The sequence below is a fragment of the Rhizoctonia solani genome, chromosome 6 (assembly GCF_016906535.1).
Source record: "Rhizoctonia solani chromosome 6, complete sequence".
NCBI classification, from domain to species: Eukaryota; Fungi; Basidiomycota; class Agaricomycetes; order Cantharellales; family Ceratobasidiaceae; genus Rhizoctonia; species Rhizoctonia solani.
In genome coordinates, this window is record NC_057375.1 from 114,174 (window position 1) to 140,005 (window position 25,832).

Here is a 25,832-nt window from a genome sequence, read left to right on the forward strand (position 1 = left end):
ATAGCTTGCCGCCGCCTTACAGCGCGTGGTCATCATAGTTAGCTAGTCCGTCGTCGTAGGGTACCTCACCGCCGCCTTAAGCGGTTCACTGTATTAGTCACACGGCCACAAGCGCCCGCGCCCTCAACGTCCTTACAGACGTCTAGGACAATAATGAGTCCATAAAAAATAGTAAAAATAGGAGAACAATTGTCCAAATCCAATGGTATAAGTCAAGAGGGTGTAACATCACCATAGACAGAGAAGAAGAATACAAGGTAGAAGACATCACTGATGCAGAAGAGAGAAATGGGAAGTGGTTCTTCAGGGTCAAATGGAAGGGCTACAGATCAGAAGAGAATACCTGGGAACCTTGGGAACCTTGGGAAAACTTGAAAAATGCAGGGAAACTTTTGAAGAAGTACAAAGAGCAAATGAAGAAGAAGGCCCTTGGTGCTGCCAAGGCCCTTAAGGGGGGAGCAGTGTTGTAGACACACTTGACACCAGGGAATTATTCCCATTTTCTCAAATTTAAACAAACTCAAACAGACAACATTTTCAATCATGTGACTTTGGTGCTTATGTCATACCCTAAGCGCCTTGCCACATCCCCCTCCATGCTTAGTCAGCAAATGTAGCCACCTCCACCTCAACAACATCACCATGACACATAGGTGACATGTATGCATGAGTAAGGCTGCAGTCAGAGCAGGGTTCTTATTTTATGTGGTATTTGATATCTTCTATTTTGTAATTAGCCTAGCTTTAGAATATATAAGGAGGGCAATTGACCATGGTCATACCCAGGTTGATTACCTCTTGTTGCATCCACTCAGTGTACAAGGGCCATACATCCCAGTAATTACTAAGTCAAATAGCTCACCACCACCTTAAGCAGTCTTCTTGTTGTACTCAGCCTTGTCTTTGCCACCTTAAGCATGCTTGTTGCTGTAGTGTAGTTAGTAGATGCCATACAATAGTTACTGTCCTAGACGTCTGTAAGGATGTCAAGGGGGCAGGCACTTGCAGCCAGATAAATCTAAGTAAGAGTTGCTTAAGGCAACAAGCAAGCTACCTACAACAACAACCAGCTATACTATGGTGACAAGATGCTGTATGGCACCAATGAGCTACCTAAGTACAATGGGAACAATGCTTAAGGCATGTAACTAAGTAATTTACTGGGTGTAAGGCCCTTGTACAGTGTGTGGATGCAATAAGAGGTAATTGACCTGGGTGTTACCATGGTTGGTTGGCCTCCTTATATATTCTAGGTACTAGCTAATTACAAATACAGGTGTGTGAGAAAAGAGGTGTTACATGTGAAATAAGAACCCCACTCTGCAGTTGGCCTTACTCATGCATATGTGTCACTGACATGTCATAGTTGATGTCATCAGGTGGAGGTGGCTATGTATGATGAGGTAAGCACAGATGGGGATGTGGCTTGGCACTCAGCATATGATATAAGTGCCAATGTCATGTGATTGAAAATGTTGTCTGTTTGACTTTGTTTAAATTTGAGAAAATCAGAATAAATGTCCTTGGTATATGTGTGTCTATGACAGTTACCAATGCCTTAAGCAGCTCCTCTCTACCTGTACCTGGCCTCAAGTGCCAACCCCCTTTGTTGTCCCATACAACATCTAGGACAGTATATTTTGTTAGGGTGTAACAGTGCTTAATGGCTGGATAAGTTCTGGAGCACTTGCCTATGGAAGAGGGGGGACCCTGACTATTTATGTGTGTAGCCACAAAATGGAATCTTGCATAGTAGATACTACAAGCAAGGAAAATATTGCTTGCTACTGTGTTACACCCCTGAAACATATACCACTGGACTTGCACATTTTTTCTGTTATTTTTAGTATTTTTTACGGACCTGATATCTTTTGTTTTTTGATCACATGACCTTGGTGCTTATATATGCCAAGATGCTACTCCAAGATGCCATGCCAAGGGTGCTTAGGATAAATCCATGCTTCTGCGCAGCCTGCAGCACACTTCTCTTTCACATGTAGGCTTCTATTCACACACACAGACCACATGTATTTAGTATCCTTGCATGTATAAACAGCAGGAAAATTGCTTGGGGACCCCAAGTTGATTTTACCTTGTCTCACATCCTAGACAGGTTTCCAGTAGCCAGCTAAGTAGCTTGTCATGACCCATGCCTTTGCTGGCATGTCTCCTGACCAAGCCACCTACTAATAGGATATTCCACAGTCTTTAGAAGGCCGCATATACTCACATATATGCAGTCAGAACTGTCATTACTCTAAGGGCTCATGACTTAGAGACTGACAGTCCACCAGGGTCACATGACCTCCCCCCTCCAGTCCTTTATCAGATACTATACTAAACTACTATGGATTTGAGGTGGGGGGGGATGACATAATCTCTTCTATAATAATATTTATTCAGACCTTGCCCACGGGCTCCCTTAACATTGGCCCGCAGCTAGGGGGGCAGGGGGAGTGCAACATCCCCCAGCAATATATATTATTCATATATCACTGTGCATCACATATACTATATATATCTTTGACAGTGGATATATATGGTAATAACCTTTCCAGATATGGGTTATGACATAGCTGGACCCTCAGATGTATATTTCACTCACCAGAAGCTACTAGCATCACACCTCCAGGCCTTAGGCCCCTACCCATTGCCACTCAGTAGACTCTTGCCACCTTAAGTGGTTAAATCAGTAGTATAGCCTTACATAGTTAGATTGTTACTGTAGTAGTACAGCCTTAAGCACCCATCCACTAGCATGTACCCAACCTTACAGTTGGTATACAACATACTGTTTATCTACCCAGCTGAATATATACATATTCAAATGAGTAAGAAAACAGCATATATGCAGGGGATGTTGCACATTGAAGGTATTCCTGAGACTTAGAGATTTTACAAAGGTTACAATTGGAAAGAGTGGCCTAGAAAACCTTAGTTTGCATCTTTATCTCATATTATTTACTATAGTATTACTTGGGTAATTAATAAAATAAATACAGATTAATGGAGAAATGTCATATCCATAACACCCTTGGTCACTTAGGTTTAAGCAACATTAGTCCAAGGTACTATACATAAATGACCACCTGGAATTAACAGTTGCTAGACTATTTGTTAGGAGTTGTTTATTTCTGATAAACCTAGCATACATTCTGCATATATTCTGTGCACATATTCTCATTATTAATACTAGTTCTTACTTACTTCCATATACACTTTGTGTATAGTAACTCTTTATTTCTCCTGTACTTGCACAACTCTTAACACTCTGGCACTTTAGGGCTGGCTGGATTGCCTTGGGTGCTGCACAAGATTTTCACCAAGTCTAGTTAAGCACCAACACTTTGACCCCCTAAGCCCATGTCAACAGGTATCAATAGTCACATGCTAGGGTATGATTGTCAATATGCAACAACCATATCAACCAAGTTCAACCCCCCAGGTGCTCACAATAGTCTCCTATTGTTCAGAGCTTTGGCTATGCAAATGACTTGTTTGGAAAATATTTGATGCTCTGCTAAATTTCAGGGATGCCCTTGCCCACTACCCACATCCAACATAAACTTTGCTTGAAAATCAAAGGCAAGCCAAAAGGGGTGAGTACTACCAAATATATTGGTCATACATGTTACTGTGTTTGGTGTTCTATTGACAGGACTATACAACACAATCACCCTCAGCACTGGGTTGGACCATGTGGTGAGTACAATGTTATAGTCTTTGGCACTCCTGTCCTGGTGGTACTCAAACCAAGATTCTATACTGAATGGAAGCATAAAATTGTAACCACAGTAGCACGTTTGTCCTTGGAGCTACGGGGATGCACAGTAGCTCGATCAATAGCCTTGAACTGAGGCTATTGACCGATATATAGCACGATCCCGCAGCGCCAGAATTGTAGGCGCCTCAGCAACTACAATTTGTGTTGAAAACATGGCACAAATCCTGAAATACTTGTATCTAAATCACTCATGTACAATACAACACACATAATATAATGATTTAATGTTTTGTTAATACTACATTGTAATGAGTCTAAAACACATAATGAACTAATTGAGCTAAAAGTTGCTAATTTGGAGCTCTAGTTGGATTTCCAGTTTAATATCATGGTTGCCAAATCAAGCTAATTTAGGAGAGGAAGGTAAGGTACCTTGCTTATTTAGGAAGAGCTGGCTAAATCTACTATAAGCCCTGATTTAGTTTGAATTACCTTTGGAATTTTTTCCTGATGTACAGAAGGGTACATATTCTTGGGCATTCAACCCCTAGGGCTGGATTATTTATAGCTTTTGGATACACAGCAAAAGTGCAGACACACAGTGAATTTCTAGATGTAGAAAAATTGCACATTACATGCAGAGTCCTAGCAAGATCCAGCTAGTGCCCTTTTGAGTCCACATACCTAGCTTGTCTCTGCTTGTCTTCAAGCCATGGATTCTATTTTTCTGTGAACATATCTCAGTTAGATATTCAGACAGCCATAGAATGATGAAGGTAAGTCATATTACTTGCCAGGTTACTTTATTCAAGTCACACACCACATGCTCATTTCATTTGGCACTGCAGACCACTGGTATTGTATCAAGACATTTATTGAGGAGTATATAAACAATGATCTAACTGTTGGTAGTGGACAATGCTTAATGAATACGTTTGCTCCATGGATGATAACACCCCGCCCACGCCTGCCCTACCTTTGATCCTTCGAGCTCTAACCTCAGAAACCCTGCAACAGCAATCCTGAGATCTTCTAGGGGGCAAAGGAGGCAAGCACGTAGCTCAGATGGCACCCATACTACTCGTCCTTTCTGCGACTCCATTATCCATCCATCCTCATCGAATATCCACCTCTCAAGAGCTTTCTCACCACTACCATCAGAGATTGCCCCCTTTATGTCTATTAAAGCCTTATCAGCCATCGAGCCAGTGATACACAAACCAGGAAGACCCATACCTGCATTCGTCGACCCATGCTCCAGTGACTCTGCCTTGCAGCCCGACACATCCCAGAACTGGATTGTGCCGTCATCTGAACACGATGCCACATGTGAACCGTCGGGAGAGAACTGGACACATCGCACCCAATCAGTGTGTCCTCTCAGAGGACCGAGTGTCAACTTGCCGGTCTGCCCATCCCACACACGCACAGTGCGATCGTCGGAACTCGATGCTACATAGAGACCGTCCAGGGAGATCGATACAGAGAGCACCAGATTATCATGGGCCCAGTCGCGCTCGCCACAAACAACCAGCTGCCTCCCTGTCTGCCCATCCCATATTCGCACCGAATGGTCATGCGACCCTGACACAAAATGCATTCCGTCAGAGAACTCCATTGAGCGAACCCAGTCGTTATGGCCGTTGATTGTCTTGTCCAGTGCCCTGTCGCCATGTCGGTCCACCAGTTGTATCGCGCCATTTTCTGAGCCGCAAAGTACGTGTTGCCCGTTGGGAGATACCGCAACTGAGAAGATCCGGCTGTGTGCTTCGAGAAGCAGCGCCAGTTGCTGTCCAGTGCTGACGTCCCACATTCGGACAGTGCCGTCATCCGACCCTGAGACGATCGCCAAGCCGTGTGGTAAGAATCGTACACAATTTACTGTCCTGCTATGGCCGCGCATTGGTCCGTGTATGTCCTTGCCGACGTGTGCATCCCAAATGTGCAGCGTGCTGTCATATGAAGCAGACGCAATGTATTGATCGTCCGATGAGTAGTCAACGCACGCAACCGCCGCTTTGTGGCCGCGCAGGGGCCCGAGCACCAGCTCACCCGTCTCGGTGTTCCACACATGTATTGTTCCATCCTGTGAGCCAGACACGATTCGCTTTCCACTATGGGCGTATCGAATAGACCAGGTAGAAGAGGTGGAACCGGGAGTGGCCATTAGGCCAGCGTTGGTATCGACATTTTGCACATTCCATATGCGTACAGTCCCGTCAGACGAGCATGAGAACAGGCGAGTGCCATCATGAGAGAACTTCACCCCGTTGACCCATCTTGTGTGTCCTTTGAGTGGCCCAAGGGCGACCCGACCAGTTACTGCATCGTATACTCGAATAGTTCTATCTGCGGATCCAGAGGCAAGTAATTTGCCGTTGGGTGAGAAGGTAATGGACAGCACTACGGAGGAGTGACCTATGAGTGGTTCCAGCACGGTTTTCCCTGTTCGTGGGTCCCATAACCGAATAGTCCTATCGTCGGAGGCAGAAGCAAGGTGTAAGCCATCAGTGCTGTAGCACACTGAGCGCACCCAATCGGTATGACCCTTTAAGACTCGAACGGCTTGTCCGCCTGTTTGTATGTTCCACACTCGGATAGTCTTGTCGGCTGATCCGGATGCAAGGTGCGAGCCGTTGGGAGAAAATGCGACCGACCTGACCTGATTCGTATGACCCCTGAGTATTCTATGACTGCGGGTTGTATGTCGCGGTGGGTAGACGTACACGTCCCCACTCCTCAGGCCACATGCGACGCGAGACCCATCGACGGAGAATGCGATCGACAGGACACCTGAAACATCTTCTGGAAGCGGCGTTGAAATGGCTCCATTGCTTCCAGTATCCCACAGGTATAAGATACCCCCATCCTTAGCAAAGGCCACCTGAGTATCGTCAGGTGACATGACGATCAGCCATACATCCTGCGCGCGCTCGTCGGTGAGGCTGTGTACACTCTCGCCTGTCGTCGTATCCAGCATGTCGATCCCGGCATCGGTAGGTGCCATAAGTCGATTTTCGTTATCTGACAGACTGATCGACCCCACTGCTTCATTCGACACCTTCCAGGTAGCCATAAGTGCCAACTGTCGCCTGCCGATTGCCGTCCCTGTCGGCCGGACCAAATCAGACGTCCTTGGCATGTATGCGAGGGATATGGGTCTTGAGCGAGGCCAGAACGGAAGCATCGAAATGTATATGTGAGGCGTGCTTTGGCATACAGGGTGGTTGGCAAACACGGATACAAACTGCCATGCGTCGTGGGCTATCTGCGTTACGGCCTCAGGCGCGCCGTTTTTCTGTAAATCATTTGGTCTTACTCTTCACAGCCTCTTGTGTTTGTGACTATCACTTACCGCACACCATCTCTCTGCAGACTCGATTGTCTTTGTGCCCATACCATACTGCATCGCGTTGGTTAGGTTTGAGACCTCCATCCACAGAAGCAGCTTTGTTACGAAAAAGTTACGGACCGCGCCCAGTAGTTTTGGGCTGTGTTCACTGCAGTCCAGGTGCGCCGACCAGTATCGGCATGCGTATGCCAGCCCAGGTGAGATAGCCCAAGCGACTCGTGCTTTTAGGTCTTCCACTTCATTATCCAATAAGTGAGATGATGGCAGTCTACAAATATTCATCTTCGGCTCGGCCTGATCAATCGCCCTCAAGCAGGCTTCAACTAGTTTCGCGTGTCGCGTTGTTCGGTCACAGTAAAAGTCAACAGATCGGGTTGGGGAGAACATAAAGTCAGGAAACGATGCGTGTAGGGTAGTGACTGCACCAGTATCTCTCGGAACGTTCAGTACTGACCGCAGCGGCTGCAGCAGTCGATACACCTGTTTGACACTCTTCAGTCCGAGTAGATCTGCGATTGCGTCCAGGGTTATCGGCTCGAGTGCACATATAACCGTGTCGAGTATGTGTTTCATTTTCTCCGCGCTCTCTTTGCTCATATCTGATTTCTCGAATACAGTCTTTAGGATTGTGAGGTATAGGCTGTCGATGGGGTTATCCCCCGCTATCGGCATATAGGGTGAATTGGTAATGGTGTTCACTGCTTCACTGGCCGCATCTACTTTATACTCCTGCCTGATAAAATGACAGGTGGTCGATGCGTAGATGAACAGGGTGCCGCAGCGCTCTAGAATGTCGGTCCACTGTGCCTCAGTTAGTATAATATCCTTGAGTTCATCACGCATATATAGCTCGATATCATCCTTGACAGCGTCTTCTTGTAGGTTATGCAGGACCAGCCGAGCTTCGTCCTCTCCGTCATATCGTCCTGTGATCCTGTGCGTAATCTCGTTCTCTGGCCGACTGGATATTAGGAACCGAACCGGAAGGGTAGGAGCTGATGCAATAAGCAAGTCCAGTATCTGGCCAACGCTGTTCTCATTATCGCATTCGTCCAGCGCATCGATAACTACGATAAAGTCAGTCGGCATAGACCTCTGCACTTCCACCAACGGGTCGACGATGAGCTTCTGGTATTGGGCCTTCAATGTTTCAGTGTGGACGTCACGGTCGAGTTCTAGCACCTTGGCCAGCGCATATCGAAACGGAGCAGAGAACCGAGCAATCTGGTATGAGATCGAGGGAATGATATACTTGACCTTTCGACACTCTGGTATTGTTCGCGAGCAAAAAAAGCTAGCACCCAGTCGGCTGGTCTTCTCGAGCTCAACACATACGCTGTATGCGATGGTTGTCTTGCCTGTGCCAGCCATCCCGTTCATCCAGCAGGTTCTGCCGGTGTCGGGCGTGTTTGCCCACTCGAGCAATAGCTCGATCTGGCGTCTTATAGTCCCTGGGGTACATCCCCTCCTTTGGACGTCGATTGACTCGGATGACTTGTAGACCGCAGACATGCTTGGACACATCCTGTCCAGCCGTGCGCTCTGCGTCTGGTATGAGTTTGAGTCTGCCATAGAGTGCCCGTACGTACCAATGTGTGCTCGTGGGTTGTCATCGATTGCTCGTTGACAACCTTGAGGGTGCTTATGTTCGTGTTCAGCTGAAAGGAAACTGTCAAAATGCTGGCTAATGTACCGTCATGACCTACCATCAATCGCTGCAGGTGGCTATCAATCCGGCGGTAGCATTCGTTGATACCCTCCGGGCCTTCCAGGGCTTGCAGAAGCCGTATTCCTGTCGCACTAGCCTGTTTGACGGAGACCTTGTTGGCCTCTTCCGCAATATCACTGTAAGTTTGGTCAGTGGAGGTGTGACGAATGCACAGAAACAAGCACACCTTTGAATCCGCTTGACGCAGTCAGTCATTTCAAGTCCTATTGGCTGTTTGATGTGGACAGCAAGGTCCGCGAGTATGGCTCTGAGCTTGCGCTCCAGTTGGTCGTATTCTTTAGGTTCCTTGCATGCACTCTGACCGAGGCTTAGCGTACACATTGGAAATTTCGGCATTTGTTCTGAGGAGTGATACATACCTTGTATATATCAACACATGCTCTGAGTCCGCTGATCGCTGACTTGAGTGGGCCACATGCTTCAACACTTGACTCTAGTTCTACAAGAAGAGACCCGACTAGGGTCAAGTTCTCCGACGGAGTGTTAATTACGCTGGCTGTGTTATGCTCCGATTCAGGGGCAGGTCTATCTGCAGGATTAGATGCGGTTTTGTTGAGTTGTATGGACTGAGACTCCGACGCTGAAAAAAAGTCTGAGGCGACAATAGGTCTATGGAGGTGTGCTGCCTCCATACCAAGGCGTCTCTTCAGTTTGTATCTTGCCTGGGCAAGTGTATCTTTCAGTGAGGCAATCAAGGGCATTTTGCTATTATATAGTTAATATCACCCATGCGTATGGACGTCGAGACTATAAATTGTTTGAGTGGATCTTGTTTGCCCATGCCCTACCGGTCATCACGTGAACTGAAGCTGGTTAGCGCCCGAGATTAAGAAAGGCGACTTTAGATTGACATGCTCGATTAGGTTATCCTTAATGCATCTTGTGTAAATGTATCCGCCGAGGTGTTACGGGGACTGGGATGCCAATGCCACACGCACCAAACCAGTCACCTTGCTTCTGCCAAGTCGCTCACAGGGTCTGAAGCGCGATGCTCAAACCTGCAGGACAGTAAATCATTTGCCAGGTATACTAAGTCAATGTGCCTCTCAAGAAAATCGTCTGCTTCTATGAAAGGACTGTTTGATTTTGGAGTTCTCCAGGGCGTTCCAAGGCCCTCCGGAAGTGCCCTAGATACAAGTCGCCCAGTTGGAGATCTCCAAAGGCAATGGCATTTACCTCAGCTTTCCATAATTCATGTATTGGATCTTGTGGAGACACACGAGTATATAGTTATGTGTGTTAAAGTAAGTAGCTGATCTCATATGAGATATACTTAACCTATGCTTCAGCTGCTGTGAGCTATGTGTGGGTTCTGTGCGCGGTACAAGAGGGGAAGCCCGTGGCCACCCGTAGGCGGCCTAGGGGCGTTGGCCGGGTCACCCAAGACTGTGACCGTCCGGATCGAAGGCTTGGGGTGGCAAAGAACCGCACATGGATGAATATGTTATGAATAAATGTGTAATAATATGAGTAATAAACAAACAAGTAAAACGTGAAGAAAAGTGTGAAATATGCGGCAGAAAATAAAGAGATGCTGGGCGGGTGTTGAAAAACGCGAGTGCAGTCTGAGTCCCCACGCTCGGTACACCATTCCGAGATCGCAGTATGGAATGGTGCTGGCCGACTCACGTGATCGGGACTCCCTCGGTCAAGTATTCCATGTGATGCCTCCGCGCGCTGCGGCTCACATGTCCACGTATATGTATGTTCCGTACCCATACTATATATTGTCTCATCTCTATTCGTATCGTACTGTTTACTCCCGCACTTGGATCTCATTCCTTAATGTGTATAATGCGCATGTACCCTGCATCAATAGACAGCCTTGTATACGCAGTATCATCTCATCGTCATAGAGATATCATGTATTTACTAGAGAATTCTAGTATATCCCGTGGACTGTAATCGGGTTAGTGAGTCGTAAGAGATCAAGTCGTACGATATATGCGCATTATGCATAGTAGGACGTGTAGCCCTCATATAAAGACTCGACGAGAATATTAACTTAGGCTCCAGTGGGGGCTAGAGGAGTTATGTTTAAATAGAAGGAGAATTTATTTGTATACGAATGTAACGAATACACGATGAACCGTGGCCGTCAGGAACCAGGAGGGATGAGTGATCCGGCGCGTAGCGCCAGGATGGATGTAGCTCCTTAAATATGAAACAGAAAAAAAAAAATAGCGCCAGGATGAATCTGGGGGCACCGAGACGTGAGCATGACTCGCGGGCCAGATGGCCATCCCTGACGGCAGGAAGGAGGGTGGTGGTGGGAGAGAGAGGGGGGTAGCCTAAGAGGATACGTTAGTGTGCAAGCATGCCCTTTGTATATGTAAAAACGGAAAGAGCAATATTGGAAGAGGGACGGAGGGTGGGACGAAAATAACTATAAGCGTGCCAGTAAGCCGAATGCACGTAGTATATCGTAGGCGGCTTGGGAACAGTCGCGATCACGTGGTCTGAAATGCTAAGCGCCCTCAAACCCTGCGCATAAGTCTTGGCTTATGGCCCTCCGCAGGCTCCAGACTACAGCCTCCAAGGGTATAAAACGGGGCTTGTTCAAGCCCGGTATCTTCACTTCTCTCATACTGCTTACTACCACTCCCTTTGATCGTGTGTCTACAATTGTTATAACATTGATATATACATCTTATTCACTTATTTCTACAATCGTAAAAAATCAAGATCCGAGCTCAACGCGTTAGCAAGATACATATAGTTATAGCAGCATATACATAAGTTACATTTTTCAATCATATGAATGGTGGCGCATCGGCAAAAAGCTCAAGGCGTACCCGGATAACCCTGAGTAATTTAGCTGAAACAAGTTACATACCTTGCGAATTCATGCTAATTCAAGCCGTTTAGAACTGACAGCCTAATGGGTGTTGAATTATACAGGGTATGTCAGTTATAGTTCGAATTAGCTACATTGCGACTTTTCTGAACAATTCCAGCTACTTTAGTGAAATAATAAGTATTACCGAGGGGCGTTGCTCCCGGCACTGAGCACGCCTCACGTAAATTCATGGCACCCGTAAACTATGCTTGTTCTCAGCTACAACCTTTTGTTTGATAGCTATCAATAAATTGGCCTAAAAAAGACACTTAACCTATGTTTCGTTCGCCATGTATACTATGTGCGTTCTGTGCGCGGTACAAGAGGGGGGGGGCGTTGGCCGGACCACCCAAGACTGCAACCGTCCGAATCGAAGGCGGCAGAGAACCGCACATGGATGGATGTGATAGGAACGGATATATGATATGGGTAATATATAAATGAATAAGAATGTTAAATAGGCGGCAGAAATTTAGGGATGGCAGGTGGGTGCTGAAAAGCGCCAGGGCAGTCTGACTCCCCACGCTCAGCACACCTTTCAGAGATTACAGTATGGAATGGTTCCGCACGCTGCGGCTCACGTGCCCACACTTTACTGACCGTATTGGGTGATTGTGAATTTCGACCAGCAGAAACATTGTTAACTTGAGCTGGCCTTCATCTTCAAGGGCCCAGTCACATTTGCGACATCAAGGCAAAAAGGCAATGTTGACAACCTTGACATGTCTGACTACCGTGTTTCATTTCAATGTGTTCCCTCTTTTAGTCCACGGCTGGCTCAACGACTACCTGCTCCCACTACAACCTTACATACTTAACACAAAGCTATAGTCTCATAACACTCGCTGTACGTAGGCTTGGAGGATTAAAAGCTAAATTATTGCACACATTCCATATGTATGTTTGATACTTGATATATAACTTACTATAATGAATCATGCCTATTATAACTCTCTCAGATTCTGCTATTTTGTGCCGTTTATCTGGTAGTTCGATAGGTATCTTTAAACTGGTTCAAGTGCTCTCCTGAACGCCGGGAACCAACAGACAGCTGTCACACCATTGGTGGTATCAATCTTAAAACGTGCTCCGGTATGTGCTTATTTTTAGGAGTGTTACGGCGAATAGTCGGCGTCGGATGGCTCAATAAATGCATTGGCTTCTTTGTTAAGTGCGGCTCTACCCTGCGTATGCATACGAGTGATATATCACACATACTAGGCTCTTAGGCTCTTGTTGCTCCGTGTATGCTCAGTATATTACTGGTATGGAGGTATATATATAATAGCGTGCATACATGAGTATCGTCAGAGATCGGTGGGGGAGAGGGGAGGGATCCGGCACAGAGTGTGCTGATGAGAGACAGGACATCGAGACGCAAGCAGAACCCACCCTAAGAAGCCCGAGGACGCAAGACAACTGCCGGCCACGTGTGACTGGGATGCTCACAATGTGGAGGTGGGCAAGACATCAGTGAAGAGCTAATAAGGTCTATATGCAGGTCGCCCCTAGCGTTAGTTCTGTTGGAATATCGTGTATTCGGCGTCTATTCTGCATGTACTGTACAGGACCGGAAGAGATCTTCCAAAGACTTCTCCCCCCTGTACTTAAAATTTTTGTCCTACTTTGAATACATTTTGCCCCTCTGCGTCGACTACTTTGTGTGTCTCTCAACAAGTTCCACCCATCGTGACGAGGGGGCACAACGAGGGGACGGCGCGCTTGGCTGCCACTGCTCCCAGTAATGGTGTTGGGAGCAGTCTCGGGAATATGCAAGAGTTCTACATGCTGCGTGAAGATCTCGGGTATATATCTCCAGTAGATATGAAACGAGTTGGACAACCATCTGCCGAGCTCTTTAACCACGTCCGGAGTAACTCCGTTACGCAAGAGTGAAGTGGTACCACCAATGCAAAAAAATGACCTATGACTCTGATATTTCATCTGAGTCCATACTTCGTTTGTCCTCCTCATGAAGTCTTCAATTGTTAGGCAATGTCGCTCCAAGCAAAAGGATTTGAGGCGCGCGCGGCAAGACCCATATGTGGCACCGCCACCGGCTTACGTTTCATTAGACATATTAATTCACTGCGTGGAGCCACAGATTTTGATGGTGTGAAAACGAACGGAAAACATCTTGTTTGCCGGTCGTTTTCTGATTGTTTGCTCGAATTTGCAAAATATAGAAAATGACGGCGAAACGGTTCCTATTCCGAGTGTTTTCGATTCGTGAAATAACCGTGCACGTGAGGTTGAGCGCTTACTCTCTTGTATTGATTGTATATTTGCCATATTGGGATTCTGCCGGCCGGATGGTGTCTCATGTACAATAGATGAATAGACCATTGTAAATACATTTTTGTTGAATTACCCCTATAGCTAAGTGCGACACCCTTTGTTTGCTTCCAGCACAACAGCGCCTACACAATCCTCAAATCGTACATATACAATAGTCTCTACTATAACAAGATCAGCATATATTTAAGTGTTTAAACGTTATTGTGCGTACCTTAGACTTGCTTTATCCGCTTTTGATGTCCGTTGATACTAGATCAAACTCCTATGTCAGTTCATCATGCGGAAAACTATCGAGACGCCCTCCAAGCAGCATACCTAATATATGCCTGAATTACCAATGCCGGCACCGGGGCCTGCGGCGCTCCCCAGTACAAAGAGCAAAGGACCGGGGAGCATTGGCCCCCTACTGATGGGGCACCCTCTAAGGACCTAACCCTGCACGTTTGTCAACGCAATGCAATTGTAACCAAGGAGTTTTCATTGGTCAACTCACATTTGAAGACCGCTGAACGTGAGATTGAGACCCAGCAACTCACAATTATTGAACTTCAAAGCCAAGATGAAGAGTCAAAGAAAGAATGCAAGGAATTTGCCCTTCAGTTAAATGCCACTCAATCTCAGACCAACCATCTTCAGAGCCTACTCTCTACGTATCTGAAGTTGCAGGGGGTTCAAACCAGCAATCTAGGAGGTGCATCCACAGTGTCAGAGCTCATTGTTGGCAATGTTGAAGCATTGAGCATAGAGGACTCCTGTAAATTAACGGTAAATCATTTAGTCTTGCAAGAACACTTGGAAGCTTACCTTTCAATAGGAAATCATGAACAAATCTCTTGCAACCTTGTATGGGGTGAAGAAATTCAGTCCAAAGGAACACAGTCAATATCCTCAAGTGTCAAAGTCTCATATGGAATGGCCATCTCAAAACAAAGGCAGGGTTAAGAAGCTGTTGCATCAATTCAAGTGGGACAAGCTGTACAACTCACCAGTGAACCAGCCTATGTTCAATGCCTGGGTTGATCATTTGATTACAAAGGGGCCTGGACTTACAGGACACCTTGACTTACCTTCAAGCATTCTGAACCAGAGGGTAGTATCCTCCCAATGCTCAAAGCGGTATTTGGCTATCAAGCAGCAGGTTATGCAATACTATGGCAAGAAGAAACAGCAGGTTGTTGGGATAAAGCAATGCAGGGAGGGACTTGATGCGCCAGAGGGTAGCATCAACAGAGCAGAACTACCAACCAAAGATACAGTGAACGTCAGACCTGGTGATCAGGTATATGATAATCCTGGATATGATGGCGCACCTTTAGGCAATCCTAGCCTGCTTCAAATTCCAGCTCAGGCTGGTGGGGTAGTGGACCTCCCAATGCTTGACAGGGCTCCTCACAACTGTCCTAGACGTCCTTAAGGGGCGTTGAGGTAGTGGGCGCTTGTGGCCGTATAGAGCTAAGTATGAACTGCGTAAGGCAGCAAGGGGGTCTACCTACAACAACAAACTAACTAACTACGGCGGCTAGACGCTATAAGGCGTTGACAAACAACCTAAGTACAGTGAGGACAACGCTTATGGCGTGTATCTAAGTGTTTACCGGCTGTAAGGCCTTGTACAGTGTGTAGAGTGCAACAAGAGGTAATTGACCTGGGTGTTACCATGGTTGGTTGGCCTCCTTATATATTACAGAGCTACCTAATTACAAATACAATCTATATGCAAAACCATATCAAATAAGAACCCCAATCCGCAGTTGGCCTTACTCATGCATATGTGTCACTGACGTGTCATAGTGATGTCATCAGGTGGAGGTGGCTACGTATGCTGAGGTAAGTGTGTATGGGGACGTGGCTTGGCGCTTAGCGTATGATATAAGCGCCGAAGTCACGTGATCAAAAATGTTGTCTGTTTGCCTTTGTTTAAAACCAAGAAAATGGGAATAAATTCCCTGGTATCAATTGTGTCTACAACACTGCCCCCCCTCTAAGGGCCTTGGCAGCGCCAAGGGCCTTCTTTCTCATCTCTTCTTCATACTTTTTCAAAATTTTCCCTGCATTTTTGAGGTTTTCTTGGGGCTCCCACGTGTTTTCTTCTGGTCCATAGCCCTTCCATTTGACTCTGAAGAACCATTTTCCGTCCCTTTCTTCCATGTCCGTTATCCCTTCTACTTTGTATTCCTCTTCCCCGTCCATGGTGACTGGAGGAGGGTGATTCTTGAAGGCACGCTTGTCATCTTTTTTGACTTTTGACAATAGTCCCACGTAGAAAACATCATGGATGCGCATAGTTGGGGGAAGCTCAAGCCAGTACGCGCGGTTGGAGATCCTCTCAGAAACCTTGAAGGGTCCCAAGCGTTGTTCCAATAGTTTGGGACTCAAGGTTTTGAGGTTAACATTCTTGGCATTGAGCCATACTTCCTCTCCTATTTTGAACGTGGTTGGGCTTCCTTCTTTTCTGGCAGTCATTCTTGTCTTAGATTGCCGGAGTGCTGCTTCCACTTCTTTCCACTGGGCTTCCATTGTTTGAGCCAGCTCATTGGCCTCTGGGACATCTGTTGGTACGTTAGACAGAGTCAGGGAAGGTTCCCATCCATATAAGGCTTTGAACGGAGTTTTCCCAGTACTGCTATGTACGGCGTTGTTGTATGCAAATTCTGCCATTGGGAGCCATCTTGTCCAGTCTGTTATGTATCACACAATTTTGCATTCACAGCTCACCATCCACAATAATCTGTATATATCTGACTTTCTGATTTAATGGCCATTTGACTCCTATTTTCCATTATTCCTGTCATTACTCTTTGTAACGCTCATATTGACTGTATGTGTTACATATCGTTCAATAGAGCTTCTTCCGCTCGTTCTAACGCTGCCTGTCACGTGCTCATACGATAAGATCTCATGGAGATATTAGCTTCACAAGATTCTATCTATGTGGCTCAAGTACCTTACTAATCATTATATTTGTATCTTTACATCTAGCTCATCACATGACTAGCTCTAACTGGGGAAATGAACCTTATTCCTAGCTTAGTTGAGTCATACCTCTCATGAGATTACTAAGGTTCTCCTTATCTAGTAATTTCTAGTGGCACTGCGAATCCTGCTTATGAGTCATTCTGCTTGCCACCAGAATGACTCACACTAATGACTCACTCTAAGTGCTCATTGGCTGCCAAGCATTTCTTGATAGACTGAGTCATGTATTTAGATGTTTCTATTTTTAACTAATTGCAGTTCAACCCAAGAGCAGTCACATTCCATCCTAGTCATATCTGTGCCTTCCCACCCACCAATCAAAGTCTTAGGAAGCACAGTCCTAAGCAAGTCATACTCATACTCTGACTAGGTGAATGACTCAGTAACCTTGCCACTCTAGGGTATAAAAGGGGACTCTTGCATACCCTTGGAGGGCACCCACCCTTCACTCTTACCACTCACTGTTACTGTTGACTGTCACTCTTGGGTTTGGGCTTGCCCCCCTCAATTGTGTGATATTTTGTGCCTCAAGATTTCAAATAACTTAAACTTGTATAAGTGGATCTCCCAAGTACCCATAGTGTGGAAAGGTTGTAGACCTGATACAGAGTTCTTAGGTTAAGTGAACAGAAGGCAATCATCCTTAAAGAAGGATATATACTAAGTAACCAGTTAGTTCCTGCAACTAGGAGTGAAACTTACATAACTATCTCTGCCAAAGGGAACCTGAGCCAGTACTCTTGCTCTTACAGAAATACTTACTAAGACACTTTACACTGAGAAAAGATATATCTGTAGTTGATTGTATTCAAGATAGCTAGACCCAGAGAACCCTAAAGAAGCTACTTCTTTACTTAGCTTGGAAATTGGGAAATCTTCCAACACAGACTCTGCTCAGCACCAGAGTCTCAACCTCTTTTCCCCCAATTTACAACACAGTCCCTCTGATTGATACTGGAGTAAGCCCTTAGGAAATGTTCAATAGAGGGGTTTACTTGTTCCGTTTGTCTGTTGCTTTGTGAGAACCAAGCTGATCAAGGTGAGGATGGGCCCAGGCCCCGGCAGCATCCTTCATATTCATCAGGAGGAAGGATAGAACCTCCTGATCCGTGGGGAACATTTGGGCGTTCAACCGGGTCCAAGCCAGCATCCTTGTGAGCCATTGCTTGGCTTCACTCCCAATCTTGCCTGTGTAGGCATCTGGGTGGTCTACTTTGACTGGGGCAGGATAGGCGGCAACTGGAGGTGGAGGTGGAGGGGCAGAGGCTCTGATTGGGGATTGGAGACGCGGAGATAGAGGGGGAGATGGGCCTTGCGGGGGCACTGCTCAAATAGGGGTTGGTTGGGCAAAGATGGAAGCCCCTTTGGATGGCTCTGCCCAGAAGGGGGCCCTACTAGACGATCCAGCAGGGTTGGTCTTTGGTAGGGGGCGTGGCGTTGCTTCCACAATTGGGGGCTTGGTATCTTTGGGTGTTGTGGGCCCCTTAAGTTGGAGGCTTCTAAGCCCATCCTTGACAACATTGATGGTTTGGGATATGTTTTTGACGTTGGTGCAGGTCTCAATCCCTGCTTCTTTGATTTCCCCAATTTCCTGTTTGAGGCGTTTGACTTGGCCAAGGAGGCCAAGGAGGAGGCGTGTGACGCGCTCAAGGGATACTTCCCCAAGCTTGACAGGGGTGGCTGACGGAAGGAAGGGTCCCATGTCCCCTTGATCAATAGGGGAGTGTCCTAGACGTCCATTAGGGCGTCAAGGGGGATGGCGCTTGTGGCCAGGGCATACAATGAGAAAGTTGCTATAAGGCGACAACAAACCTAACTACGGCAACGAGCAGCTATCCTACAACAACCAGACCGCTTAAGGCGGTGACGGGTTATCTAAGTACAATGACAAAGCCGCTTAAGGCGGTGTGGGCTACCTAAGTGACTATACTAAGTATTTACTGGGCTATAAGGCCCTTGTACACTGAGTGGGATGCAACAAGAGGTAATTGACCTGGGTGTTACCATGGTTGGTTGGCCTCCTTATATATTCTACAAGCTAGCTAATTACAAATGTACCATATCAAATACTGTATCAAATAAGAACCCCGCTCTGCAGTTGGCCTTACTCATGCATATGTGTCACTGACGTGTCATAGTGATGTCATCAGGTGGAGGTGGCTACGTGTGCTGAAGTAAGTGCGGAAGGGGACGTGGCTTGGCGCTTAGTGTATGATATAAGCGCCAAAGTCACGTGATTGAAAAGGTTGTCCGTTTGTCTTTGTTTAAATTCGAGAAAATGGGAATAAATTCCCTGGTATCGATCGTGTCTACGACACTGCCCCCCTCTAAGGGCCTTGGCAGCGCCAAGGGCCTTCTTTTTCATTTCTTTCTCAAAATTTTTTAGGATTTTTTCGGCGTTTTTGAGGTTTTCCCTTGGTTCCCAGGTGTTCTCCTCTGATCCATAGCCCTTCCATTTTACCCTAAAGAACCATTTCCCGTTCCTTTCTTCCATGTCCGTGATCCCTTCAACCTTGTATTCTTCTTCCCCATCCACGGTGACTGGAGGGGGACGTTTTTCAAAGGCGCGTTTGTCATCTCTTTTGACTTTTGACAATAGTCCCACGTAGAAGACATTGTGGATGCGCATAGTCGAAGGGAGTTTGAGTTGGTAAGCATGGTTGGAGATTTTCTCGGAGACTTTGAATGGTCCCAAACGTTGTTCCGTCAGTTTGGGGCTCAAGGTTTTCAGGTTAACGTTTCTGGCGTTGAGCCATACTTCTTCCCCTACTTCAAACACGGTTGGGCTTCCTTCCTCTCCGGCGGTCATTTTTGTCTTGGATTGCTGGAGTGCAGCTTCCACTTCTCTCCACTGGGCTTCCATTGTCTGAGCTAGATCATTGGCTTCCGGGACATCCGTTGGTACGTTGGACAGGGTCAGGGAAGGCTCCCATCCGTATAAGGCTTTGAACGGGGTTTTCCCAGTACTGCTATGTACGGCGTTGTTGTATGCAAATTCCGCCATTGGGAGCCACCTTGTCCAGTCCCGTTGATTGATGCCGGAGTAAGCCCTTAGGAAGTGTTCAATAGAGGGGTTCACTTGTTCTGTTTGTCCGTTGCTTTGTGGGTGGTACGCTGAGGAAAAGTGTGGGTCAATGCCTAATCGTTTGTACAGCGCTTGTAGGAACTTGTTGTTGAAGACTCTGCCCCTGTCCGATATTGTCTTTTCCGGCATTCCATGACGTTTCCACACGTGTTCCAGGAACAGTTCCGCTAGCTTGGGTGCTTTGAGCTTCTTGGAACATTTGACAAAGATTCTGTATTTTGTGAAACTGTCTATTATGACCAGTATGGAGTTGTTATTCCCGTCCCTTGGCAGGTCTACAATCATGTCATAGGAGACATGTTGCCAGGGTCTGGATGGTAGCTTGAGCGGTTGCGGGGGAATGGAGGCATACTTGGGCTTTCTGATCCTTTGGCAGGTTTCACAGGAGTCTACGTGCCAATATGTATCTGCGCGGATGCCCGGCCAGTAGTAGTTACGTGATACCAATTCCAGAGTTTGTTGCCTGCCTGGGTGACCAGCCAATGGACTGTTGTGGAAAATGCAAAGCAAATCCATCCTCAGGGTGCCTACATCAGGTACCACAATTTGCCCTTGGTAGAACAGTAATCCGGCCTCCATCTCATAGTCCTTAAAGGCTTGTTTGATTGAGGGTGGTGCCTTGGATTTGTTCTGGAGGAACTGTAATATCTCCTCCAGAGACTTGTCTTGATCCAGGGCAGCCTTGATCTGTCGCTGGAGCTCTTTTTCAGGGATTACTTGGGCTATGTTAGCGAATACAGGATCTGGGAGCATTGTTTGATTGGCAGGAGGGACATTGGCATGATCCAAGCGGCAGGAGAGGGCATCCGGTTTTCCCAACTGTTTCCCTGGGCGGTAGACTATCTGGAAATTATAACCAGCAAGGAGTAAATGCCATTGTGCATGGCGTTGGTTGAAGGTGCGGGACTCCTTCCAATATTCCAGGTTGCAGTGGTCCGTAAACACAGTAATAGGGTGTAAGGTTCCTTCTAAGAAGATGCGCCAGTACTCAAATGATTGGATGATAGCCAGGAGTTCCTTGTCATGGGTGTTGTAGTTCTGTTTGGCACCTTTAAATGATTCTGACAGAAATCCTAGTGGGTGTAGGCGTCCGTCTTCTTGCCGTTGACTGAGTATGGACCCCAGGGCCGCGCCGGATGCGTCTGTTTTGAGGAAGTAAGGCTTTGTAGGATTGGCGTGGTGTAGTACAGGGGCGTTTGTGATGGCATCTTTTAGTCCTTGGAATGCTTCCTGCTCCCTTGCGTCCCATTTCCAGGGCGTGTCCTTTTTGACTAGGTTGTGTAGGGGTCGCGCCATGTGACTAAAATTGGCCACAAACCGTTGTAGGAAATTGGCAAATCCCAGGAAGGACTGAACCTCCTTGACTTTGGTTGGGGTTGGCCATTCTTGCACGGCCTGAATCTTGAGCTTATCCAGGCTAAATCCCTTGTCCAAAACAATGATTCCCAGGTATTCCACAGAGGTGACATGGAATGTACACTTGGATGCCTTGCAAAAAAGTTGATTCTCCATTAGCCGCCTCAGAACCTCATGGACGTGTTTTGTGTGAGTTGCGTCATCCTTAGAGTAGATTAGGATATCATCGAGGTAGATGATGACGCATACATCCAGTAAGTCCTTGAACAGTTTGTTCATGAAGTGCTGGAAGGCGGCAGGGGCGTTTGTCAGGCCGAATGTCATGACCAGGGACTTGTACAGACCATACTTGGTGCGGAAGGCAGTTTTCCATTTGTCCCCTTCCTTAACACAGACGTTGTTGTAACCCCACCTTAGGTCTAGCTTAGTGAACACCTTGGCACTGCGGAGCTGGGCCATGAGGTCATCTGGACAGGGTAATGGGTAGACGTTTTTCTTGGTCCGGTTATTCAAACAACAATAGTCAACAACCAAACGGCAGGAACCATCCTTTTTGGGGACAAACATTACGGGAGAGCTAATTGACAATTTGCTGGGTTGGATCTTCCCAGCCTTGAGCTTGTCCCTGAGCCAGTCTTTGAGTGTGGTAGACTCGGCATTGGTCATACTGTATAAGGGTGAGTTCAAGGGGCCTTCTTCCGTAAGCTCAATGCCAATATTGTAGTGCCGGTGAGGGGGGAGCTTGTTGAATTCTTCCTCTCCAAATACCTTTGCATATTGGTGGTATTTGGAGGGTACTCCTTCAAGGGGTTCTTGGTCGGCTTCCTCTTCCTTGGCAATGGCTACATGCTCAGGTGGTGCGTGGGGGAAGGTGAGAGTGCGCATATTCCAATCAATTTCCGGGTTGTGGGCGCCCAACCACTTCAATCCCAGGATGGCGGCGTGAGACCCTGTGTTACATATAAGGAAAGTCTTGGTCATTTTCTTGCCATCAAGGGAGAAGGTTAGGAATGCCTTCTTCCAGATCTTGCCAGCCTGGGGGCTTGACCCATCAAGCATGGTAACAGTACGGGGGTACGGGAGGTCTATTAGAGGGAGACAGAGTAGTTCCGCTGTACAGGGGTGTAAAAATGAGGAGGTGGCGCCTGAATCTATCAGGACTTCTAGGTTTTCCGCTTGTTTCTCTGGTGTAATAGAAATGGTGAAGAGCGGGGAGATTCTATTTGAGCTACTTGATATATTACATATTTCTATACAGCCAGAGTCCTTGGGGTCCTTGCGCGCGGCAGCAGGTACCCTTAGTCTTTTCCTGATTTGGGTTCAGACTCTTTGCCAACCTTGGCGACTTCTTTCTTGGCACTTTCCTCCTTAGGCGTGGCTTTCCAGCCGGTGCGGCATTCCGCAAACTTGTGGCCCGATTTGCCGCACTTGATACATAGGCCTTCAGCCCGGCGGTGGTTTTGTTCCTCCTCAGAGACAAAGTTGGGATTGCTGGAGAGGCGCCCTGGTCTTGTGGCCTGTTGGCCGGTACTCGCCCCCTACTGGGGGTGGAGGAAGAGGTTCCAGGCTTACTACCCTTAGGCAGGTGGCTGGCGCGCTCCTCTTGGAGGGCGTTATCAATGACCAGAGCTGCATTTTGCAGCTCAAGGAGGGTGGTTGGGCGTTGTTCACGGGTGGCAATGAGGCGGCTAACTTCCCAGTGGAGGCCTTGTGCGAATTGCCCACGGAGGGCGGCGTTGTTCCAATCCAGGTCCATGGCAATGGTCCTGAATTTTGTGATGTACTCAGCGCAGGTGCCTGTCTGAGTAAGGTGGGTGATTTGCCGCTCTGCAGCCCTTGTAGCGTCCGGGTTCCCAAATGCAGCCAGGAATTCCCTCCTGAAGTCCTCAACTGTTTGGATGATGGCCCTGTGGGACCCTAGTTGGTCAAGGTGGGGGTGTGCCCATGCCCCTGCTGTATCCTTCATGTTCATTAGAAGGAACAAAAGTACCTCCTGATCCGTTGGGAACATGCGCTGGTTGAGGCGGACCCATGCCATCATTCTTGTGAGCCATTGTTGTGACTCATTCCCAATTTTCCCCGTGTAAGCATTGGGGTGATCTACCTTGACGGGGGCTTGGTATGCGGCTACTGGAGCCGCTGGCTGAGGGGCAACGGGGGAGCGGAGCCTGATAGGCAAAGGTGGAGCGGGAGTTTGGACTCTTGGGGGGGCCCGGACAGGAGTTGGTTGGGCAAAGGTGATGGGGGGCTTGGTGGGGTTGGCCCAGGCAATGAGGGGCGCACTAGGCGCTGGAAGAGGGTTGGCTTTGGATAGGGGCCTGGGCGTGGCTTCAATTGCCGGTGGTTTCCGGTCTTCTGGTGTGTGGGGTTGGGGCCCATTGCTAGCCTCAATGCGAGTGAGGGTTTGGTCAACTGCTCCCATCCAGTCTTGGGCTTCCTGGTTGACTTCCTTGATTTCCTTGAGTTCTTGCTTGAGCCGGATGACTTGGTTTTGCAATCCCAGGAGGAGGGAGATTGCGCGGCTGAGGGATATTTCCCCGTAGACCTCTGGTTTGAGGCTCCCTGACTCATTGGCGGTTGCCTGAAGAGTGGGTCCCAACTCTCCTTGATCAAGAGGGGATTGGGGACAAGCGGTGCTCCGGGAACGGGTTGCCATCTCATGGGGATATGAGTGGCCTTGGTGGGAAGTGGCGTGTTGGGAGGCGCGGGAGGAAGCGCAAGAGGGGGTGCGTGATGTAATGGTGGGCGAGTAGGGGAAATGGTGCCTATAACAGGACTTATGGGTTGCTTTTTTGTTCTGGCGCTAAGAACTTGCATCAACCGCCTAGCATTGGACAGTCCCTATTGACCAATCAACTGCCGTGTACGGGCGTGATGTGGAACAGGTTTTCTGCAAGCGGGTGGATCTGCTGACTAGTTCCGCTGACAAAGGGTGCGGTGACCGTGGGTATGCGGACAATTAGAACCTGTCTGCCTTATAGCAATTTGGTACTACCTGGGGCCAACGCTAGTTTGATTATTGATAGCAAAAGGCAAGCCCAATCAGGTGATTTCCCTTGTGCTAGTACAGGGGGCCTTCTTGTTTGTTGGGTCTGAGTGATTGTGCTTGGTGGGCACGGTTTGCAACCAACTTAAGGTTGATTACCTAGTGTCCTAGACGTCTGTTAGGGCGTCGAGGGGGATGGCGCTTGTGGCCAGGGCATACAATGAGAAAGTTGCTATAAGGCAACAACAAACCTAACTACGGCAACAAGCAGCTATCCTATGACAACCAGACCGCTTAAGGCGGTGACGGGTTATCTAAGTACAATGACAAAGCCGCTTAAGGCGGTGTGGGCTACCTAAGTGACTATACTAAGTATTTACTGGGCTATAAGGCCCTTGTACACTGAGTGGGATGCAACAAGAGGTAATTGACCTGGGTGTTACCATGGTTGGTTGGCCTCCTTATATATTCTACAAGCTAGCTAATTACAAATGTACCATATCAAATACTGTATCAAATAAGAACCCTGCTCTGCAGTTGGCCTTACTCATGCATACGTGTCACTGACGTGTCATGGTGATGTCATCAGGTGGAGGTGGCTACGTGTGCTGAAGTAAGTGTGGAAGGGGACGTGGCTTGGCGCTTAGTGTATGATATAAGCGCCAAAGTCACGTGATTGAAAAGGTTGTCCGTTTGTCTTTGTTTAAATTCGAGAAAATGGGAATAAATTCCCTGGTATCGATTGTGTCTACAACAGGGAGCGGGTTCAAGAGGGCGGCCGGGAGCGGGTTGCCATGGGATGTGTGGGATAGGAGCGGCCAGCGTGGGAAGAGGCCCGCAAGGAAGAGCAAGTGGGAGTGCGCAAGGTAATGGTGGGCAAGTGCGGGGGATGGGGCTATACAGCCAAGGTGCCTATGTCAGGACTTATGAGCGCTCTATTGCATTATACGCTAAGAACCTGCGTCAAACAACCTAGCATTGAACAGTAAGTGTAGCTAATCACAGCTGTGGACAGGCGTGATGTAGTACCTAGTCTCTGCAAGCAGGTGTATCTGCTGTCTGGTTCCGCTAGCAAAGGGTGCGGCAACTGTGTGGTATGCGGGCAATAGGGTTAGCCTGCCTTATAGCAATTTGCTACTACGTGGGACCAACAGCTCTTTGATTATTCCAGCTGAAAGGGGAGTCCAATCACGTGATTTTGCTTGTGCTAGTACAGGTAACCTTCTTGGTGGTTGGTGCTTAGTGGTTGTTGCAGAATGGTTTTGTAACCAACGTAAGGTTGATTACCTAGTGTCCTAGACGTCCTTAAGGGGCGTTGAGGTAGTGGGCGCTTGTGGCCATATAGAGCTAAGTATGAACCGCGTAAGGCAGCAAGGGGGTCTACCTACAACAACAAACTAACTAACTACGGCGGCTAGACGCTATAAGGCGTTGACAAACAACCTAAGTACAGTGAGGACAATGCTTATGGCGTGTATCTAAGTGTT

The 25,832-nt window shown here is 47.5% G+C and overlaps 6 protein-coding genes across 6 annotated transcripts; 2 read left to right on the forward strand and 4 right to left on the reverse strand.

The window, feature by feature from the left end:
* Positions 1 to 153: 153 nt before the first annotated feature.
* Positions 154 to 470, forward strand: RhiXN_05521 (uncharacterized protein; the record flags this gene model as incomplete). Its single annotated transcript, XM_043325337.1, has 2 exons — positions 154 to 157; positions 238 to 470. The coding sequence occupies 2 exons, from the start codon at positions 154 to 156 to the stop codon at positions 468 to 470; spliced, it is 237 nt and encodes a 78-aa protein (XP_043180769.1).
* A 4,176-nt stretch (positions 471 to 4,646) lies between these two features.
* Positions 4,647 to 9,506, reverse strand: RhiXN_05522 (Vegetative incompatibility protein HET-E-1; the record flags this gene model as incomplete). The annotated part of the gene is made up of 6 exons (XM_043325338.1): positions 4,647 to 7,022; positions 7,080 to 8,618; positions 8,666 to 8,734; positions 8,783 to 8,921; positions 8,972 to 9,102; positions 9,165 to 9,506. 6 exons carry the CDS (start codon positions 9,504 to 9,506, stop codon positions 4,647 to 4,649), a joined length of 4,596 nt encoding a protein of 1,531 aa, XP_043180770.1.
* Positions 9,507 to 14,206: 4,700 nt separating this feature from the next.
* Positions 14,207 to 15,356, forward strand: RhiXN_05523 (uncharacterized protein; the record flags this gene model as incomplete). The annotated part of the gene is made up of 3 exons (XM_043325339.1): positions 14,207 to 14,212; positions 14,369 to 14,707; positions 14,757 to 15,356. The coding sequence occupies 3 exons, from the start codon at positions 14,207 to 14,209 to the stop codon at positions 15,354 to 15,356; spliced, it is 945 nt and encodes a 314-aa protein (XP_043180771.1).
* A 548-nt stretch (positions 15,357 to 15,904) lies between these two features.
* RhiXN_05524 (Retrotransposable element Tf2 protein) lies at positions 15,905 to 16,600 on the reverse strand (the record flags this gene model as incomplete). Its single annotated transcript, XM_043325340.1, has 1 exon — positions 15,905 to 16,600. One exon carries the CDS (start codon positions 16,598 to 16,600, stop codon positions 15,905 to 15,907), a length of 696 nt encoding a protein of 231 aa, XP_043180772.1.
* A 1,309-nt stretch (positions 16,601 to 17,909) lies between these two features.
* RhiXN_05525 (Retrotransposable element Tf2 protein) lies at positions 17,910 to 22,418 on the reverse strand (the record flags this gene model as incomplete). Its single annotated transcript, XM_043325341.1, has 3 exons — positions 17,910 to 18,241; positions 18,314 to 18,646; positions 19,232 to 22,418. 3 exons carry the CDS (start codon positions 22,416 to 22,418, stop codon positions 17,910 to 17,912), a joined length of 3,852 nt encoding a protein of 1,283 aa, XP_043180773.1.
* A 239-nt stretch (positions 22,419 to 22,657) lies between these two features.
* On the reverse strand, positions 22,658 to 24,015 carry RhiXN_05526 (Retrotransposon-derived protein PEG10; the record flags this gene model as incomplete). Its single annotated transcript, XM_043325342.1, has 2 exons — positions 22,658 to 22,863; positions 22,932 to 24,015. 2 exons carry the CDS (start codon positions 24,013 to 24,015, stop codon positions 22,658 to 22,660), a joined length of 1,290 nt encoding a protein of 429 aa, XP_043180774.1.
* Positions 24,016 to 25,832: the final 1,817 nt, after the last annotated feature.